Genomic DNA, 22214 nt, shown 5'->3' with positions numbered 1-22214 from the left:
TCATTTTGCCTGGCCAAAAACATACAACATTCAAATTTTGCAGGGCTAATAGGTATGATTAGTTAAGTCTTTCAGTTGGATATCTACTATTATTCCCCATCATAATGGTTAGCTATTGTTTTCCGTCATGGCATCATAAAAATACAGATATGCTATTGGCTGAAATCCTTCCCACTATGCATTTTTCTCCATTCAGTTCAGAATCCCGTGTGCTTGAAAACAACTTTGAGTTGAAAATACTTCATGGTAATATTTGTACTGCAATTAATAGCAATGTGTCCCAAAGCCCCCTGTTAACCTAGTGAGTATAAGTGGTGCAGAACATGGATGGATGGATGAGTCCCAAGGCTTGCAGTGATGCCTAAAGCGAGGAGCAAAAACATGACCATGGAAATGTATCTTGGGATTAACAAGACATAAGAAAAAGGCATACAAATCACTCCAAACTAAGTTGCATGGCTGTAACCAATTGATGATCAGGAAAGTTAAGAATAAAGGGGCGAATGCAGCAACAAAATCTTCCAAAGGCATGACAATCCTCGCTAGTGGAAGTTTTAAAATTAGTTTTAATTCAATTTGCATCTTTATTCCCTTCTGCATCCACCAACTACTCTGCACGACCAGCTTGAGTCATGTTACACCAAAAGTAAATCAAGTTTATTTGTGTAGCCCTTAATCACAACATCAACCAAATTAGCATAGGTTTCTATCCCCCACTATACAGCAGCAACTTCACTTTTTGATCCCCACCTCAGAGCAGAGTGACGTTATATTCAGAGGGTCAGCTGCATTTCATTCCTGCATGATATGACCAATAAATGGAACTTAAAAAGATTGCTGACCACCCCATATTTGTGGCACAACAATCACCAGTAGACTATTTTCTGGAAGGCTTAGCCATTCATCTGCTCACTCGCTTACAGTAGCTCGCTCATCCAATCACAAATCAGACAGCAGCTAAATTGGATTTGTGATTGCGGCGAGATTGGAAAAGAAGAATGCGGCACCCATGTTATCCACAGTACTTTTGGCTCAATAGTTTGGCCAAACTAGGACTGAACACATCAGTGACACCAGTCAATTCTGTGACAACAATTCAGAAGAATTAGGATAACACGACTTTGACTGCAATTTTTTTTTTTAAGTCACAATGTCGTTCCAGTCTGTAACTATGGCAGCATGAGCTTATCTAACCAAGTTTAGCAATTAGATATTAATATTGATTACTGATCTGATATCAATAACCACGGAAAGTACCCAATTTAGTCAATTCCAGTTTTCTGCTTCTTCGCTATCTTTCAACGATTATAGAATGCAAAAACTACACAATAAAGAAAAGTTTTTAGAAATTCGATTTTTTGCTTTACTGATGATAACCAAATTTAAAGGGAACAAGATTAAAATTTGCCCTGCTATTGGCTGGCAACCAGTTCAGGGTGTCCCCTGCCCACTGCCCGATGAATGCTGGGATGGGCTCCAGCACCCCCGCGACCCTACTGAAGATAAGCGGTGCGGCTAATGAGATAACGAAGATTAAAATTAGAGGTGAGATTAGTCCCAAAAAAAAACAGCCCCAGCCGGGCCGCAGGTTTTAAAGCCCGGCCAAACCCGAGCCTGACAAATTAAATTGATTTGAGGGACCAGACACGAAGCAAACCCAAATTTTCCGATTTTATTTGTGAGTAAACTGCAGGGGGAAGAGCTTTTTTTCCAGAGATGCTTCCAACTATAGAAAAGCTCACCACCAAAGTGTTGCTTTTTGCTAACTTGGCTAGCAGCGACATTCATGAAAATACGAGCTAATTCCAGGTCAGGGTCTACCAGAACAGAAGACGATCTTACAATTTTCAGAGTTTACGATCTTTTTTTAAGTCCTTAATGATATATTATTCTCATATCGCACACCCCTATTAGTGCCCCAATTTGGATTAAATAAGACTGTAAACAGTAGTCGCAGCACGGAGGATGAGTGGTTAGCACGTCCGCAGCACAGTTCTGAGGTCATGAGATCGAACCTTCCTGTGTGGAGTTTGCATGTTCTTCCCGTGCTTGCGTGGGTTTCCTCTGGGCACTCAGGCTTCCTCCCACATTCTAAACCGTGCATTTCAAGTTAATTGGCCGAACCAAATTGTCCCTAGATGTGAATAAATGAGCGAGTGAGTTATCTGTCTCTGTGTGCCCTGCGAATGGCTGGCACCCAGTTCAGGGTGTCCCCTTCCCACTGCCCGAAGATAGCTGGGATGGGCTCCAGTACCCTCGCGACCCTACTGGGGATAAGCGGTGCAGATAATTGATGGATGGATGGAAGTAAACAACAGCATGAATAATTTCTGCTAATATCAGATCAAATAATAGCGTAAGTTGCAATATTGGTATCGTATCACAAGTGAAAAGGTTTTATTGGGACGCACATTTTTCGTACCAAATCAAATATTTGTGGTTGAGCTCTGTGCTTATCCTACTGTTTCAAATATAATATTTTACAGAATGAGCATGAAAAGCAACCACACTTTATTCATACAGTTTGTTCAAATAACCTTCCTCGAAAATCAATACGGCTAATTTCTGGCTGGAGAATAATTAATTAAAAAAAGAAATGGAATCAAATTTTTCCCCAAATCTCGGATGTGACCGGAATCCACCTTGGGGGTCCGACTCAAGCAAATCGAGATAAGCAATGTCCTGCTCTTACCACGGAGAGCGGTGGAAAGGTCAGCAGGAAGGAAGGGAAGTGTAGCAGGATGATGTCAAACGCTATCACGAGTCAGCAGAAGGCTTTAGGTAGACCACCTCTTGTTTATGAAGCTGCTTTTGCTGAGGTGATTGATTGGTCACTCCACAGAAACCACACCTTTTTTGACCACACAACATGAAATAAACTTAAGGGAGTAATTCGAGTCTAAAGCATGGGTTCTCATAACAATATCAAACTACTCTCTCTAATAAAAACCTAAAACGACCCTATTATTATGACAGTGTTTGGAATTTTATGCTTGTGTTCATCCTTGTCATTGATCTAATTCATAATGTATCAGAGGAAAACAATATCATCAACACTTAAGGTGAGGGAAATTTCCAGTTCTTGGATGGATGGATCGCGACTATTACCTTAATGAACTTGAAAAAATTCAGAAAGGTTTAAATTTAAACTGCTGTTATCACTTGCACCTTCGTGCTTCGTACTTTGCTGCCCCGGTGCATTGCGGGTTGAAAAATATTCTGCAATCCATTATTCCCCCACACATATTGCTGCGAGCCAGGGCCGTCGGGGTGCATTTTTGTTGGACATGGTGCCTCCTTTTTCATAATTATTTCCTCTTAAAATGAACTGCAATTGTGCGGCCACAATTCATGATTCCAAATCCTAAATTTCTGTCAACTATTGCTAATGTTTGTGGGTTATTTTGTGAGGTTACAGTTTGCACAATCTTTAGTGGATGTTAATTAAGTTCTTGTTTTGCTTTGCAGCTATTAAAAACTAATAATCTTATTGACGGGAAATATAGAGTACATTTTTCCATAATAACTAAAATAACCGGGATTGTACACCCTGAATTATAATAGTAAGCGTATCGTGATCCCCACCTGTAGTCAGCAATCGGTTGGTAAATTTAAGACAACAAAAGCCTGTGTACAGTCAGATGCCACTCAACATCAAACCCATGTTTTAGCACCATAAAAGTCACAGCAATTAAGGTTTATGCAAAGTCACCACCCACAACCATCAGGGACACAAGGCTTCCACTGCTGTTCAAATATTTATCCACTCAAAGCTGGAGAGGCAGCATGGGACACAAAACAAGATGGCCGCCTATTGAACCCACGATTTGCCAGCCTTCATCGCAACCCAACAGATGGACAGATTCAGATGTCATTAACATATACAATAAACCCATTGCTGTTAGCAAGGGTTCTTAGCATCTTCTCTATGAGATACGTCACTGATTCTAGGAAAGAAAAGTAGGACTCATTGCTGTAACTGAACCGTCTCGGGCTGGCTTCCAGGGGACTGTGATTGCTTTTTATCACCCGAGGCAACATGCCCATGCCATGGATCCGTCATCATGTTGGAGACATCTGGCTAGCTCTGGGCTACCGTCGTTTCGGTTCTTCCTAGATCCCCCCAGTGCTCAATCTTTAGATTGAGCCTCCATTTCCTTTCATCACAACCACTGCTCGTCTCGCAAACGGAAAATAACTGCAGACCATATACAGAATGCGGAGAGAATTAAAATCGAATATAGTATAGATTAGGGGGAAAAAAAGAGTAAGAAATTGAAACATTAATTAACCAGATTTATAACCTCAACAAACTCACTAAAATTAGTAGAACCAAAGTAAAAGCAAATCCCTGGAGTCAATAATTTGCAACCTATATTAAAAATGGTTTTCCTGCAACCAGCAACGTTTTTTGAGTCGATTTAACACAAATATAATCAGTCTTATGTTTATACAGATTAAAAAATGGGTCAAAATGTATTGTTGAGAAGCTGAAATTTTGAGGAATAGAAGAATTTATAATGAAAAAGGTGTCTGGATCAGAGGCCTTCAACCTTTTTTTAAGCTGATAATTACTTTTTGTTTCTAATTACCACAAAGGGCACTCAGTTTGATATGGATTTTCCAAATTAACATATCAAATTATTACTATATTGTTATTACAATGTCATTATTGGAAGTAAGGTTAAGTAGATTCCGTCAACTAATGAAAAATGTTTTACTAAAAAAAATTCACAATGACCCAGCACTGTTGAGCTTTTTTAATAACCGGTCCGTGGGCACCTCAGCTGTCCTAAGGGGGCATCCTGGTGCCCACGGGCATTACGTTGGAGACCCCTGGTCTAGATGATAAATCGATTGTTAAAATAGTTGATTCGTTGTTGATTAATAAATAAGTTGTTGTACTCTCCAATAAGTGTGATGTTGTTGAAAAGAAAATCCACCTCAGCTTTTGACTAACAACCTTTAAAAATACTTTTTGATGACAGCAGAGTTAGACTTCTAGATCTGAAATTTACAGTGAGTGGGTTTTTATAATATTTTACCCTTTCTCTAGGTTCGTAGCTCTTGTAAAGACACCAAACATTAAAAATAGTGCATATTCCCATTGCTTAGTTCCAATTCTGTTACTCATTCTTTCCCCTACCCACTTATTCTTGGTTATTGTTCACCTCTCGCTTCAACTTATTTGGTAGGAACGATTCCTCTAAGAATTAGAAACGTACTTCGGGTTTGTTTGCTGTCATGTAAAATATGCAACAATTTTTCATTAAGTTTTTTTTCTTTTGATTAACTCACTGCAAAATAGTAAAATTAGAACGGGTAACAACAACAAACTGTTGTTTGTTACCTGCAAAAGAAGTATGCGGCCACACGAATACTGCGCTTCACTCTTGTTATTCTTCCTTGTCTTTGCCGAAACCACATCTTTTTCCTTGTCTCACAGCGCCCTCTGTCGGAGTTCGCATTCCATAACATGGCTTGATATTAACACATAAAATTGTTTTTTTTTGGCCCCGATTACTTCCGGCAGGTTAGCTACTAGGGCGATCTTGAGCAGACATTATGAGGCGGGGCTTGTGACTCTCACTCTCTTCCACCTTTAGGCATTATAAAGGATTTTGACATTCTGACACTCGTCTCGAACGTGCTTTGCTAAAATTAAGGGGATTAAGGCTACATCTCTCATTCATTTATTTTCAACCACTTATCTTTATTGGTTGCAGCGGTGATTGAGCCCATTTTCCAACCAAAAACGATTGAATCAAATTTAATTGTTGCACTAATTTTACAAATCCCACTGGTAACACTCAGTGTACTGATTTTCGAAGTTTTAGAATTAGTCAACACAGACTACTTTAATTGTTTGTGTGATTAAGTTCACTTTTTAGAGTGAATTCCCCAAAACTCCAAAACTATTCATGATTATCGTGAACCGCCTGCATGTTCATTAGCAGTAAAGCTAACCATATCTTTTTAGTTAGAGGTTTTCAGTTAATGGGCGGCAAACCATTAATTGTGCAAGTACACAAAGAGGCGTGACCCTTTTACAAAGAGCTTCGGAGGTGGTGCATCATCACAACACCCACCTTATGTTTTACGGACTCACGGGCAAAGGAGACTTACGGTGTGTTTACACAGTGGCATCTCGGAACTAGCATTAATGATAGAGCCACTTAGCATTCAGAGGCGTTGGTCTAAGCCACGCTGTTTGTTTCACAGGTCATTAAATTTATGCCGCAGCCCTAATGTTCATTACAGCAGCAAGCTGTCCAGGAGTATAACACTCGCTTCACAATCTTCAATCCCCAACTGTATTCTTCCTGCTGCCTTTCTTTTCACCACCATTCAGTCTCCCTCTCAGATGTCTCAATACATTTGCTTGGCAACTATTATTTCCTGTTTTAATTAAAATAATTGTTGCAGCGGTTCCAAGTCTGAAACATTCTTTTCATTTACATGGCACATGAGCACCTGGGATATTTTTCATCCAATTCCTGGACAGATGGCTACGTGGAAGATTGCTATTCTGTTTAAGGAAAACTGCACATTTCAAGAGCAGTTTTCTTTTGAATGCAGCTTGTAGCAAACAAGTTTGGGTGGCTTTTTAAAAAAATAATTATTTGAAATACTTTACAGCTTTTTAGGCTAAGATAAAATCAACCGTGCTGGAACAGTAAGTGCAGACATTTAACTGTCAAATACTATTTTGAAATGTTTTTTGGGCTCCTGAACATATCTCCCTGCTTTTCAACATGCTGTGCCTTTAAGAGACAACTTCTTGCTGTTTTCTTAGACATGCACATTGTTCAATGTTCGGATGTTTCGCCCGGAGTGACATGGAATGTCTCACACTGTTTCAACTCTTGTTGTGCTTACTTGACTCTGTAAGTATGCTGGATCGTGAATTATTTTCTTGAAATCTTAATTCCTCCCTTTGTTGAGTTTATTGCCTGACTTTGGATTTTTTTTTATTTAGCGTGCCCTTGTGGACATTCAGTGTAAAAGGGTCCTTGCAGATATTATTAGACCTAGTAGGGGGCACTGATAGATTGCTTTTTTGCTACATCTCAGTACAAATATGAACATAAATGATCACAGACTCGCGAGACAAAAGTATACATTTTTGTATACATACTGTGTGTAGTGTGCAGTGTTTTTGCAGACTTGAAATTCATACATTTGAACTATTTAAAAGGTTATACCTTTATCTTCAAACTTAGATAATCCCCTCTCAAAAGAAAGGCAATTTTATGGTAAAAATAGGCTTTTATTTTTAACTCTTGCGCATTTTAGTCACTCAGTGTTAATAGGTATGCAGATATTTTGCATTTATAGATGTATTTTTAAGGATGGATGTTGGATGTTTGTGGCAAGTATAAAATAAAAATACTTATTTGGGGCAGATTCTGAGTTTTGTCAACAACATGTTAGTGTTTATGATTAAAACAATCTTTCTCTTGATATCCTTTTACAAGTGGCCAAGCAATTAATGAATGGAGCATGCTAGCCAGTTATACTTACATGCCCTCGATATTCAGGTTAAGTATCGTGGGTAAAGACGGTGCCAAAGCGGTGACAATTAAATAACAAAAACACACATTACAGGAACGATGACCTTTCAAACAAATATTTCATGACACTGCGACACACAAATACCAATCTCACCTCAAATCATCTCAGGCACTCAGCGATGCAACAAAGTATAAATCCTCCTGTCTTTTTCATTTCCTTGTGCATGACTGAATACAAATTTAAGAATTCACCGAAACTTCGAGTTAGTGTCAGCTTGACAGAAGTTGATTAATATTCAGACTCGTGAGGGTCAACCAACTCTGCCAGCAGAATCACTCAAACAAAAATCAATTAATTGTGCTTTCAATTTGAATGCCTGTTCCTTATATACAATACATTCTCCGCCCTACAACCACAAGAGTTTGGCTGCGTCAGCCCTTTTCCGCCTTCGAATATGTGACGGTGCTGTCGCCCGTGTCATGAAGGGGACCGCTCGGTGACTGATGTGCACAAGGCCACAGAGGAGAGCTTTATTAGGCGCTGCCGAGGACTCATCACTCTCCCTTTGACGTATTTGGGGCTTACCTTGGTGTGGGGGGGCATTCAGTGAGCACTCAGTGAGATGTGAAACAGGTCGTACGGGGCGTAACAGGCGAGAGGCGACCGGGTTGGCTCGTGTATGTGAGGTCTAGGGTGAGGGGTGAGTCACTCATTGACGTCACCCTGCAAAAAGAGAGGGCGCCATCAAATATCCGTCACTTAGCCCTGCTCGTTCTCACAGCTGACACATGGGCGAAAGACTTTGGACACAAGCTTACACAGCCCAGAAAATCATCAGCTTCTCTCTGCCCAGTCTGGAGGACATTGCCGGCTGCAAGCGAGGGCCAGCAAAGCGCTTGTTAACAGTTTGGGGCTACTTTGCAGATTTTTGCATATCATTGGGGGTTCTAGTCCACATTAACTGTGAAAAATGAGGGATAACACTATTATATGTAATTATTTTTTCATTCTTGTTTTTCTTTTCTTTTATTTATTTTTTTACAATTTTAATTCCAGGAGTGCCACGTTGAATCTTGTTTTACACAATGCACTTTATGTTGTTATCAATGACAATATAGACAATTCTATTGTATTCTAAATGCACGCACATACACTGAACACAACTGGCTCCACTGTGTTTGCACCCTTCCTGTAAAAGACGCAGCACAGCGGCAACTTCCACCGCAATCCATCCTTGTCAACAGTTGTTTCGTGATTTTATGCTCCATTAAATATAAATTCGTACCCAACGTCAATAAATCATTATCTCATTAAATCTGAAATACAACTCAAATTAACATGGCACTGCTGTCGAAGCGAAATTAATTTCAGAAAAGTTTCAGGGAAACTGCAGTGGCAGTTTCTTGCTTGGCTGCTGCAAGCGAGTGGTACATCTCTCATTGAGAGATACTCTTAAATATATTAAACGTTAACAGTTTGTCTATTCGGTCTTACCTTTTTGGGATGCAAACAAAAACCCACTTTAAGTTAAAGGGCTGTGGAGTTGGCCCTAGCATATCATCTCAGTTGAGGAAAATTAAGATGTTCAGCAATTAAAACAAAATAAAAATTTAAAAAAAGGAAAAAGAAAAACCTATACACGCAATTATTCTAATAAATTTTGAGTCAAGAATACATCCTATGAAAATGCAAGGTACCGTATTTTCCGGACTATAAGGCTCACCGAGTTATAGGCCGCACCCCCCAAAAAAATAGTTTTTGGTCCTACATTTTCCATACATAAGGCGCACCGGATTATAAGGCGCTACAATGGGAACGTCGACAAAACAGTCAGATAGTTCAGTCAAACTTATTACCCCCTTAACATTCCGAAAGCTTGCAAAGAAGCAAATACGTGTCGTAGACACGTGCGGATGCGGTGTTCGTGCGATGTCACCAAACAAACATTTGTTAGATTCCATTTTATTTTTTGCTGGCAACTGTGTGGACAGCAAAGTAAGAATTTTATTGTGCAGGGAAACGGGGTTCTTTACTTTGAATTCAGTTTAAAAATAGACTCATCACAGAAACATCAAGATCGTTCTAAAACAAGATACCGGGAAAATATAAATCCGCATAGCTCACCTAAGTTGCCTTGCAGCCTTCACGTTCATTAATGATACGTAACCATGGTCTTCTTACAACCGTGAGTGTAGTAAATCCAGGAGAGTAAAATATTTACAAATACAGAATAGTACATATAGTTTCTCTATGCCGTAGTGCAACCAAACATGTGATTCACATTCATCTTTTTCGGCCAATTGCAGGCTTTGTTTCGCCCCTTTAGCCTATGCGAGCCTGTAAATGATGAAAAGGATCTGCCCCCTTTACCTCCGAATAACTTTAGCCGATAGTGACTGATTCAAATGATGATTGACACATTGGTTAGGAAATGAAACGCCGGTATATAAATCCCAGCATACACCGCGGACGACTTCGCCTTCGGGGGAAAATCTAGTCGGCGCCTGCTTGCTTTAGTTGCAAGACTTTGCGACTTAATATTGATCCATATATAAGGCACACTGTATTATAAGGCGCATGGTGGCTTTTAGGTGCGCCTAATAGTGCGGAAAATACGGTAACTAAAAAAATAATTAACAGTAGTCGTGTTGAATATTAGAATTATCAGCAATTAAAAAAAGTAAAAAAATACAACAAGCAATTATTTAAAGGTTGGTTTAAAATATACATCCTATAAAAATACGCATGAACTAACAGCAATTAATTTTAATTAAATTAAAGCCACGATGACAGATTATGGTTTTCAGCATTTAAAAAAAAGAAACACAACAAGCAATTATTTACTCAACTTTGAGTCCAAAATATATTCTTTTAATTGGAAATAACAGTTGAAGAATAATAAAGAATGATAATAAAGAATGCACAGGAATTAGCAGTACTGAATTCCTAATTGCATTTAGGTCATTGAGGAAAATCATAATGTTTAGCAAACAAAAAATAAGTACAAACCCCACAGGCAATTTATTAAAAGTTTGATTAAAAAATACATCTCATAAAAACACAGTAATTAACATGAACAGTAATTATCAGTAATTACTTTGTAATCACTTTTAAATCAGTGTGGCTGATTATGATTTTCAGCAATTAAGAAAAAAAGGACCAAGCCCAAACAAGCAACTATTTAAGTTGGATAAAAAAGGCACCCTTTTAAAAAATACATAGAAATTAATGTTTTCTTCATTGTAATCAAGTGTAAGTCATTGTGGAAGGGGGTTCCTACAGCTTAAGGTAAACTTTTAAGATACTTTTAAATGCATTTTGAAATAAGAAAAGAAAACAATTGAAACAAACCAGAAATCACCCTATGAATTAAAGACAATTTTAAACAAATGTTTATTTTATCTAGTCACTTTTTGGTCCAGGTCAGAACTTTCCATCTGAGAAACAGCAATCTGAAAAGTTTTAGACATGGAAAACAAAAAACAAAAAGGTCATGTTTTTACAGTAGTCCATCGATCCACAGACGAAACTGGTGGATAACCACTAATTCCAAGGAACCCTTATGCGGGATTCATGAAGGATTTTTATCATAAGGCATTAAAAATTGAATTTTGAAAAACACAACACTACTTTTTTTCATGATCAATTTTAAGTGCCGCATCATAAAAACACATGCCTTGGAAAAAAAAATTGTACTTCCTGGATATGGACAACTGATACATAATATTAAATCTGTGTTTACATCTTTAAGACTTTTGAAAAATGGGTTTAAGACATTTTAATGCAAATTTTAGAACAATGACTTCAATGCCTTTTAAGACTATTCAAGGATCCACAAGAACCCAGTAGAAGAGTTTTCAGCAATTAAAAAAAAGAACTAATCAAAAAAAAAAAAAAAGCAATTACTTAAATTGATTAAAAATTTATTCTATAATTAATTAGTAATTAATTTACTAACACTAGTTAAGACTAATTATTTGTAATCACATTTTGAGTAAATCTTGCGAGCACAAAGCTTGTGCCAAATAATTATAGTGTGCCTAGCAGTTAAAGTGTTAATAGCGATTGAAAAAAACGTCACGTAAACCACCCAATCCAGTATTCCGACACTTGGGTAAAATAACATAGTTTGAAAAAGAAAACGTTTGAATAATCAGCACGGTTTTGGAGTGATTAATAACAAGGGTGTGAGTCGTACCCAGGAATTTGATCCATATTGAGATTCATAAACCATAATCTGTTTAATCTCGATCCGATTAATTCTACAATATATTATGGCATTCAAATGTATCTCAATAAAATTAGGAAATATGCTTAAAACAGCATTAAATAGATAAATACTGTGAAAACATAATGGCTCAACTCTGCACTAAAATTGCCCATTTCTCATTCTTTTTGTTATACATTACTCTTATACGAACACACAGTCCTGCACTTACACACACACACACGCATGGAGACAGCTGACCTTTCCAGCAAAAATGAATACATGAATAACACTAAAATCCGCAAATGACAAATCTGCATTTGGCCCTGCAGAATCCCTCGAGGTGCGCTTCAGAGAGCAAATATGGGTATTTGAAGGAATTTAATCTGCTGGCAAACACACATACACAGACCTACACACTATTGAGTATTTTTGCATATTATTGTACATGCTATTGGCTATTCTTACATTGATGGCAGACAACTTGCACTATTTATGACTTTGAAATAGGATGTGAACACGAGTAAAACCTCTCTATTTGTCTGTTCAGTAGACCCCAGGGATATGGGTACCTGCCTAATGATATTTCCACTTCATGGTGTAATAGATTTTTTTCGGCCTCTCTTTACAGAATTTTCCCCACTATATGACATCAGCAAAACATTATTTTGCGGACCCTGAAACGTAAAACATACAAACTAGGAAACGACCTATATGGGTCGATACAGATACCGATTATTAATATTAAGAGGAGGCTGATGACTGATATGTGGAGACAATATTTATTTGCTGTAGAAGCTTAAAAATTGGCGCAAGCAATTTTAAATAATGAACAATGAAACAAAAAACATTTAATTCAAATAAAAAATCTAATAGCCTTATGAAACATTTGAGAGTAAATATTTTGGGTGCAAATAATCTAAAAAAAAGTAAAAAAAAAAATATAATGTTTTAATTATTCGTTTGTGCTTTTACTATCCGATCATTTCTATAGATTTCCCATTTTTAGACTATAGAAATAACAATTTTATATATATTTTCTCATTTGTCTGGGCTGCATTAATCTATTTAGAGTACTGTATAGTGGGCTGCAGTATTTCCCTGCGCAATTAACCAAATGCATATCAAGAGCTCTCTTTTGCTTTTGTTATCTGGCTTTTATTCCGTGTCCCGGAGTTATTTCGTTGTTAAAATGTATTTATCATGTTCATAAAAATATGTATACAGTATTATTTTAGCCTTAAGAAAGCTTACATTTTTGCAGAAAGAAACGAAGAACAGTTGATATAAGTTCAAATAAAACTTTTAACAGCTCTCTGAAACATTTCACATTAAATAAATAAGAATTTCAACACTAGCACGGCTAAATGTCAATCAAACCAACATGACTTAAATTAACTTAAAACATTAAGTACATGGACATTTCGACGGAACTAACGAATTGAAAAGGGTTGGCACTTCTATTTTAGAGCCAGATTGACACTCTAGCGCGCATTGTATGCTCATTCTCAATCACAAACACATATATGCTTGATTGGGGAACTAATGTTGGTACAAGAGCTAATATATCAGTCTCCACCTGAACATGCTTCCCTAAAACAAGTAAACTACACTTTTTCGATATCTCCTAATCTCACACACGCTTTCCTACGAAGGCACAGACTTTTTAAAATCCCAATATTATCAGCGGCTCCAGTGCGTGGCGTACGGAAAGCTTTGTTTCAGTGGTTCCGCCCCGGTTGCTTCCCGAATGGGCACGGGTGACGGGAGGGAGGAGGCGAGGCAAGGGGAGAGAGGCAAAAGGGAGGGTGAGGTGAGGAGCAAGTGAGAAAATAACTGCTTTAAAGCAAAGCTCTCACCTGTTCCTCTCACCCAGTTTTAAATACATTTGTTTGGCCGGTCAAATGAATAAAAAAAGCCAATACCGATATCCGTAAAATTCCCAGACATCGGTGCCGATAATCCGTCTACGTCTAATTCAAACATTGCTGTATTCATGCGTATGACGTATGTCTCTAAGATGCTTGTCTGCTATAAGATGACATTCTCTAAAATGTTGGGCTGCAATTGGTTTTCCTCGTGTCATCATTAAAAATGCGTATTTGCTATTGGCTGAACTAACTCCTAAAACACCTTTCTCTCAATTCAGAATCTCGTAGGCTTCGTAAAGACTTTCCGTGTCCGCGACAAATACAGTAAAAGATACAGTAATGTATTTGTTGGGTTCCAAGGCATCCAATGGTGCTTCAAGGGAAAAGAAAAAACATCCTAAGCATTAAAAGCTTGTGATTATCCAGAAATACAAAGGCACACGAATCGCTGCCCATGCTAAAATACATTGCAATAACCAATTGACGATAGGCACTATTATTAAAAAAGAGACGGACAATGCGGAATCGATTAACGCAGATCTTGCAAGGGTATGACAATTTTAGTAATGGAAGCTTAAAAATCATTTTAATTTTGAATCCGTCGTCTCCTCCGCATCCACCAGTTAACTCAAATTTGAGTAAATACAATTTCCTTTTCCTTTGCATATGAATTTATTTCAAATGTTATTTAATCATATACATATGTTTACATATAAGTGTACTTCCTATGCACCATTTTGTTATTTTGTGGTTTTTATATTATGGATTAATGTTGTATTGCAGGGGTCTTTTTAGGCATTGCTAAACATCTGCAGTGGCATTAATTATCTTTATCAAACATGTTCAATCTCTGTATATCTCATGAAAAAGAAAGGGGGGAAATTCTGCAGCGGATCAGCATGAAAATGTGAGGCTCCCTTTTTGGAGCAAGGATGATGCAGATGAGTAAATTCGAGGATGTGGGATCAGGCAGGGGCTACGGTAGCAGTTTGATCTTGGATCTTAGAGTCAAACTGTGGTCAAGGCCGGAATCAGACAATAGATAATCTTCTGAGAAAACGGAAGCGGCCCATACTTGTATGCCAGCATTAAGGAATCAGTCAGCAGAACGAGCAGGATTCCTCGCATACCTGTGCAAGGATTGCAGTACTAGACAAAGAACAATTGAAAAGGATGCACTGTAATCCCCTCGCTACTTCACGCTAAAAATGTTCTGTGATCCATTATCCCCGATCTCATATTTCTATGAGTGGGAAACAGCAGAGCGCACTTTTGGTCGGCATGGCGGGTCTTTTTTTCCATAAATCTATTTCCGCCTAAAATAAACTGCACGCGTGCAGCTGCGATCTGTTATCCCCAATCCTGTATCGCTTCAAGCGGGGACTGACAGTAGGCACTTTTGTCAGGAGGTGTGCTGTTTTGGTCCACTTAAAATGAAATGTTTGTGGTTGTGATCTATTATCCCTAGTTGATTTTTCCTGCAAGATGGGGCTTGCAGAGCGCTTTTTTGGGGTTCAGGCCGCTGACACGTGCAATTGAGGCCCGCCTAAAACTAACCCCCTAAGACCCTAGCTTCTTGTTTTATGTGCATTATTTTATTTCTACAAAACAACATGAAATTTACATAGATGACTTGTGTTACATCTACATCTCTAGTAGGGTTGCAGGATTGTGGAAAAAACCTAATGGCAATTTTTCAAACCTAAATTGCAATTTCGATGCGATTTTTTTATTTTAAAAGAAAGGTGCATTTTCTGTGCGAGTTATTTTTCAGGGAGAACATAAACATAACTTAAGATGATGTACTTAGAGACTGAGATTATATGACCGTAACAAAATATCAACTAGAAATGTACAAATAAAAACAGAATTGCAGTTGAATAAATAGTCTTTATCTTCATTATACCAAAGTACAATGAAATTGGAGGGCTACTTCTTTCAGTGTAATAAAACAATTTTGAGAGAGGCTGGCTAGCTTCACGCTAGCGTCAGGTAACCGCGACCTCTGCGACGTCTTTGAGATCATTAAAATACAAGAGTAAAAAATGTAGCAGTTTTTTACCAGTAGTAGCTCCTAGTAGTCCGTTTCATGCGTCATGGATCTGGCATTGGTGACTAACCATGATCAGCAGCTGTTGCCTGTGTTAGACTAGCTGATAGCTTTCCTTTCTGATGCCACCTAAGTCAATTTCCGGGTGCAATAAAAATCCATCTTCTGGTGATTAGATTTTGTTTACGCTTAACTGACTTTCCTCAAAATCCGATTTAATGAATACATTTATTTTCAATGAAACGAGCAACTAAAGCTACAAGCAGTGGCGTTTGATTTGGTGGCAATTTGTACAAGCGCTGCATGACTCAATGACAGCTTACACCAGCCTCAATGTTGTGCACACACTTCTTGCAAACTTTGTCTCGCCTTTATTGGCCAGTGCCATTGAAACCTGCTTCTGATTGGCCAGAAGTGATAAACCAAGAAACATGACTATTCCTGTTGGCCAAACACTCCATCACCCAAATAACAAATTGGAACTATGAATCCTTGAAAAAAACAGTCTTTTGCAGTTTCACTATCGCACTACGCCACATCGCGATATCGATTGGATTTTGGTTAATTGTTCAGCCCTTATCTCTACCAAAAATCATATGACCTTTGAACTGACCACATGAATAGGGAAAAATAATTGCCTGGAATCATGCTTTGCGGATAGTTGTAACCGCACTTGTTTTTTGTTATTAGATTTTTTCAATTACAATAGAAGCCTAAACAGACAAATAAAAATGACAAATTTCACAGGCTATATAAGGTGCACCCTAAAACTCCAAATTCCCAAGAGTGCACTCCAATCCAGTGTTCCTAAGAGACCGGACAATACAGTAAACACAATTAGAAATGCATATTTACACTGAAATGATGTTACAAAAAGTAATCATATATATATATATATATATATATATATATATATATATATACACATACCATATATGACACCATTTGCGGTGTTTATGCCCTTAGAGTAGTATAATTGCATGCGCCTTATGTATGAAAAATATTTCATTAAAGCCTGCTTTGATGGTGCGCCTAAAAATGCAGTGCACTGTATTGCCCGACAAATACGGTGATCTACCAGAAATGTTTAAAAAAAAAAAAAAAAAAGTCGCAGCACAATCAGTTGAGGTGATAAACACACGCCCGGTGCGTTTTTGTGGATTTTTCACACTCGATTTCCCAAGAGGTGTAGAATTAGCTCGGCTGGCCGCGGAGAACCTCGGAGGGCAAATTGGAGCCCGGCCACCCAGGCGGTGATATGGTGAGCCGCTGATGAAATGAAGGGTCACTACGTGGCTAAGTGAGACCTCACAGCGGACAAGCAGCCCAGACCTTGGGCCACGGTGGCATATGGGTGTGAAGGAGGTGTGGAGGCGGAGGAGGGGTTAGCAAATGGGGATAGCCAAGCTGTCCGCAGTGTCTCTCACGAGACCCCCAGCTGTCACAACAGACACTTACCAGCCCTCACACTAAACACCCACCAGGGAGGAAAGGCAGCATCCTTCCTTTTTAATGCAAGGAAAGAAAGCTGGAAGGAAGGCGGGCAAGATGAGTGTACGTCTATTCTTACTGTGGCTGTGATGTCAGTGGACAACTAGGATATGACCCACTCCTCAACTAAACACTCCATTATTTCTCAAGCAAAGCTTCTCAACCTCTTGCTAATTATAACTGCAAACGGATGACCTACATGATTATTTTAAGCCATGACCAGACTTGTAAGAATCACTGAGCAGACAGTTCCAAAGCCTGGAACTCAACACAGAGGATGAAGCTTTGTCCTTCTTGATCATAGAAAATTAGGGCATCACTAAATTATGATAAAAGCAAGGCGCGTTGACCGCTTGCAAGGTTTAGTTATAGTGGTCTACGAGGCCAGGCGGGGAGTTTGTAGGACTGAAGGCCTTTAATTTTCTTTAACAAATAATTTATTGTTATTAAAATATAGCACAAGGCTTAAAAGTAATATAAGTTCATTAATTCATTTAGTGCCATAATGTACAAATACATTTTCAGAAGCATTGTACATGAGTGCCAAAACATAAAAAATAAATTTTTTGTTTTATTAAAATAAAAGGTTTTGCCTAGCTCATCAGTAAGTATCAAGCCTTTGGGAAGGGTTTCATTATGAAAAATCACCATTAGATGGCAGGGGTGGTTTTGATCACATCTTTGTCCACACATTGAGGTAGCCCCCACTTCCTCGTTGTAGCGTTTAGGTGGCCCAAATGGCGAGTAGGCGCAGTGAAGTGGTGTGTTGAGAAAAGTGAAGATTTGAGCACAGACAGTTAACACTACAAATATTTTTGGTATCAAAAAGATTAAGTATTTTCTTCGCCCTTGGGCCAAAGAAGAATGACGTTTTGTGCACGTCCACGATCGCAATGGTGAACTAAACTGTGTGTTAACATCACCGGTAGCGTTGGGCGCTGAAAAGTTTTTGTAAAGTTCATGCATAAGTTCAGAGTTCTGGCAATAAAATTTTATCTTGCAAGCAAATGGCCCGTGTGTTTATGGAAAGCATTGTTTAGATATCGGAGGTATTACCAATGTAAGACGTTTTCTTAGAAATTAGTATTTTTAAGAAACAATGTTCAAATGTTGTTAACTAAACATTGGTAAAAGATGGAAACATACAGTTTTTCTCATGAAAGATCAGGGTTGAAGCTTTCTTTTGTTATGTCCTATGTCTATATAGCTCCAGAACTAAAATGAATCAAAAATGAGTCAAGTGCTGTACGTTTCTATAAGTGTTTGTATGATGTATAAACAATATCTGTATCTTGGGGTTTGTGACACGTTAGCTAATCACAAGTTTTAGCCCGTGCATTCAACAATTTCACCTTGCGATCCCCACTTCAGCAAGGATTAATGTCATATCCCAGGGGTGTATTGTACTGTATTTACTCTATATACATTTACAGAGCCATTTTATGTTTAACACAGCATTCACCTTAGAAGGAACATTTTAAAATCTACATGTTACCAATGTGACCCTCTGTAATGTCTTACTTGTCAGTTAGAGGTATTGACCTGATTTTGTTAGCAAGTGTCTGTTCCCATCTACTGGATATATAAGAGTGAGATAATCCTAAAAGGAATTGGAATCATTTGCCCCAGTTATACAGTAAAATTAGCAGATCATCATAAGCACAGCAGCATTTTGTCCGTGCCCCCTTGAGTATTTCGGTTATACTGCCATACCTCCGTCGACGTAGCAATGATCTCATCTTTGTGGATAGTAAACACTTCCCCTTCACAAACACGTCTTATTTTAACGCAGCCTCAGACATTTCGCCGACATTCCTCAAACAATCTCACCGCCCTCCGCAAGTTCTTTCCACATGAGAGCCGATTGACAGCGTGTCCCGGTACCGTGCGTATCACTTAACCCCGTGTCAAAACACAGGTGTAATGTAAGCCCCGAGTGCGGGCGAAGGTCCTGCGCTCATAAAGGAATGCACGAGCTGGGAATAGCATGGTGCATGTAAGCGAGGCCCCTGACAGAGCGTACAGGAGTGAGCTGCAGGGAGGGGAAGCTGGAAGACGGCCAAACACAGACAGAAGGGAGGGCGCTCCTCCACTTTAGGGATTTAGAACACGACGGGAAGTAAATGTGACTCAGCGAAGATGAAAGGAAAAAGCGGCGCTGACGCCTTTGGGCCGCTAATAAAATGTTTAGAAGTCTTACCATGGAGTGCCGTATATCCGGAATCCCTTTATAGTGACGTCAGAGTCTTGCAGGTACACACAGTTTGTGAGGAGCGACTGGACATTGTCAAAGTCCTCCGGTTTGAGTTTGGAGACTGAGGGGAAACGGTAGTAATCCTGCTTGACTAGCTCAGCCATAAAGTCCTTATCGAAGGTCAATTCGTGGTTCCCGGCGATTACCACCTTAAACTCATAAGGGAGGCCACCTGCAACAAAAACAAACAGGAAGCTTGGTTAACTACGGACAAAAATATGTCCCCCCCCAATATCTCAGACAGATAAATTGCACATTTCCAACTTCCTATTACAAAAAGTTGGACAAAATAGATATGAATGGCATTTATATCAGGGTTTGCAGCTGTTCTTTATAAGCCGGACGTCAGAAAACGGCAATAGACGTCAACAGGGCAGCATACAGACTGGTCAAACAATTTCGTGTTAAATATTCTAGGATTTTAAGCCCTCTTACAATAACATATAAAAATTAAATATTAATACTTTCAAAGTTTGGCTTCCGCCTTTTTGATTGTACATTGGAACAGAGATACTGTTGTTTTTACATGTGATTTTTTTGTATTACTCCTTCCTTTTCCTTGCTTCCTCCATTTCTTCTCTATTCCTTCTTTCTCTCTCTCACCTTGCTTTTCTCTCTCCATTTCTTCCCTACTTTCTTCCGATCTCTCTTCCTTCTTCCCTCTCTTCCCGCCTTTGCCTCTCCCTTCCTTTCTCTATCCCTTTCTTACTCTCCCTCTCTCTTCCAACCTTCCCTCCATTTACTTTCTATCTATCCTTTCTGTCCCATTTTCTCTCCATCGCATTTTCTTTCTTTCTCTTCCTCCCTTTGCCTACCTTTCTTTCTCGCTTCCTTGCCATCTTCCATCCTATTTTCCTTTTTTGCATCCCCTTTCTTTAATCTCATTCTATTACTTCCTTTTTTTCTTTCTTTCTCATTCTCTTCCTTTCCTTCTCCCTCTCTTTCTAATCCCTCCCACTCTCCAACTTCATAACTATTTCTCTCACTTTCTCTTGATCCTTTTTTCTCTTTCAAACCATGAATACAATTTGATTTCATTAATCTTACCGTGGGTGCAAAGGCAATTCATTGTTTACTTTTATCATTTTATTTAATTGCATGCACTTCTCAAAAGCAAATTACTCATGTAATTCTGACCTAGACCGCTGGTATGTTCAAAGACTGGATATTAGGGCTGCACCATTAACCGAAATCTAAATCGATATTGCGATGTGTTGGGCGGTCGTGACTGTGATAGGCTAGTGTATGCTGTTAGTGAAACAACCGGGGAGAACAAGCGCACAACTGGCCACCAAGACAAACACGTCAGTAAGTAGCTTTAGCGGCTCCGTACATTGAACATAACTTCATCAATAGCAAGGCTGCAAGTCTGGCATGTCTTTTAAAATTGCAATATTGGTCTAAAAATGGCAATAGTTGCCCCCGCCCCAATCCCCAAATAGTGCAGACCTACGAGATACGCAGTCGTAACTTTCAAACGTTAAAAGAACAAGCTCTGGTGTTTGAATGTTTCTTTCAGTTGTTTCTTAGATGTTTGATCTCCACTTCTATAAACTTACGTATTGTATCGTATTACGATACCGCAAGCATTGCTGAGCAAATAAACTCACAATGAAGGGTGCCCACGGTTGTAATGTATAAAACTATGCACCAAGCAGTTTTCACTAGATGGGAGAAGGCGCTTTTTGAAAGAATGTGCTGGAATCGACAATGATTTTATTGAAGAATTGGCATTTATTTACAAAGAATACAAAAAAATAGTTACAAAAGTTGATTTAGCGAACTATGTCTCATTTGACACATTTTCTTTAATCTTTTTAATCGATAATTTAAATTGGTACTCCAGTCCCCATTTTCAGTGGGTATAAGGCCTTTGCCTTAGAAAAGAATGCTAAGGGAAAAAACGGCGTTCAATTACACTCCTTAACAGTAGCTGGCGAAAATCTCTTATTGCTTGTTCAGTCAATCAGCACGTTTGACAAGGACCACATCTTATGTTTTTGTGATTTTATTGGTTTTATTTCCTTTTTCTGCCTATAATAATGTGTTTCGAGAAAGTTAGTGGTAAGGGCAAAATAGTGAAGACAGTGACAATGATTAAGTCAAAGAAGGAAACAATTGTGCAATATGAAAATGGTGTACGAGTGTATGTCATTGAAGCGCTGCTGAATGGTACGGTAAATTGTTTAAATTTATTTGGGTCACAGTTTGTCATTAGGGTGGAATGGTGGATTCTTAAGTTGGACCAGTTGAGAACCAGTGATTAATGACATTCATTAATTTCTAAGGGTCACCTTCTTTAAATTGAGTTACCAGAGTATTTCAAATGTTGTTTTGGGTATTCTGTAGTCATATGAGTGTACTAAACACTCAAGCTATAACATGTGGAAAAAAAATTCTTCGAGAAGCAGCCAATATTCAGTTACTGTACAACTTCCTGGTGAATAGACGATAAGTCCCTGTTAACACAAGACAGAGTCAAAGGGGTTGAGAGTACATCTGATCATTCTGCTTGACCACAGCAGACCACGATCCATCTCGGCAGACACTGGGCGGCTGGAAACGCGTGAACCTGAACTTCATGGCGATGAACATCTATTACAATTCTCATCCCCTCATCGTTCAATGTCTCCAGTGACCTTTTTTGTGCTTTCTGTCTGGGTGATTTGTCCCCGCTCCCTCTCGGCAGCGCAAAACCAACTTACTACTTTATTCTAGCCGATTGAGCGCTCAACCTAAGGGTCTGGCCTTTATCACCCTCTTTGTTCTCTTGCTCCACATTTCTCTTTCACTAGGCACTTTTTTTTCCTTTGCTTCCATTTTTTT

The 22214-nt window shown here is 38.7% G+C and overlaps 1 protein-coding gene across 1 annotated transcript in view; it reads right to left on the bottom strand.

Annotated features, from left to right (window-relative positions):
- The window catches only part of mpped2a (metallophosphoesterase domain containing 2a), a 72885-nt gene that overhangs the window by 24286 nt on the left and 26385 nt on the right, over nt 1-22214 (bottom strand). The window contains exon 4 of the mRNA XM_088333841.1: nt 19335-19560. Coding sequence (XP_088189967.1) covers nt 19335-19560 — 226 coding nt within the window. The remainder of the gene's footprint in view (nt 1-19334; nt 19561-22214) is intronic.

This window comes from Urocampus carinirostris, chromosome 4 (genome assembly GCF_059441175.1).
Source record: "Urocampus carinirostris isolate Australia breed hairy pipefish chromosome 4, RoL_Ucar_1.0, whole genome shotgun sequence".
Lineage (NCBI taxonomy): Eukaryota > Metazoa > Chordata > Actinopteri > Syngnathiformes > Syngnathidae > Urocampus > Urocampus carinirostris.
This window is presented reverse-complemented; position numbering and strand designations above follow the sequence as displayed.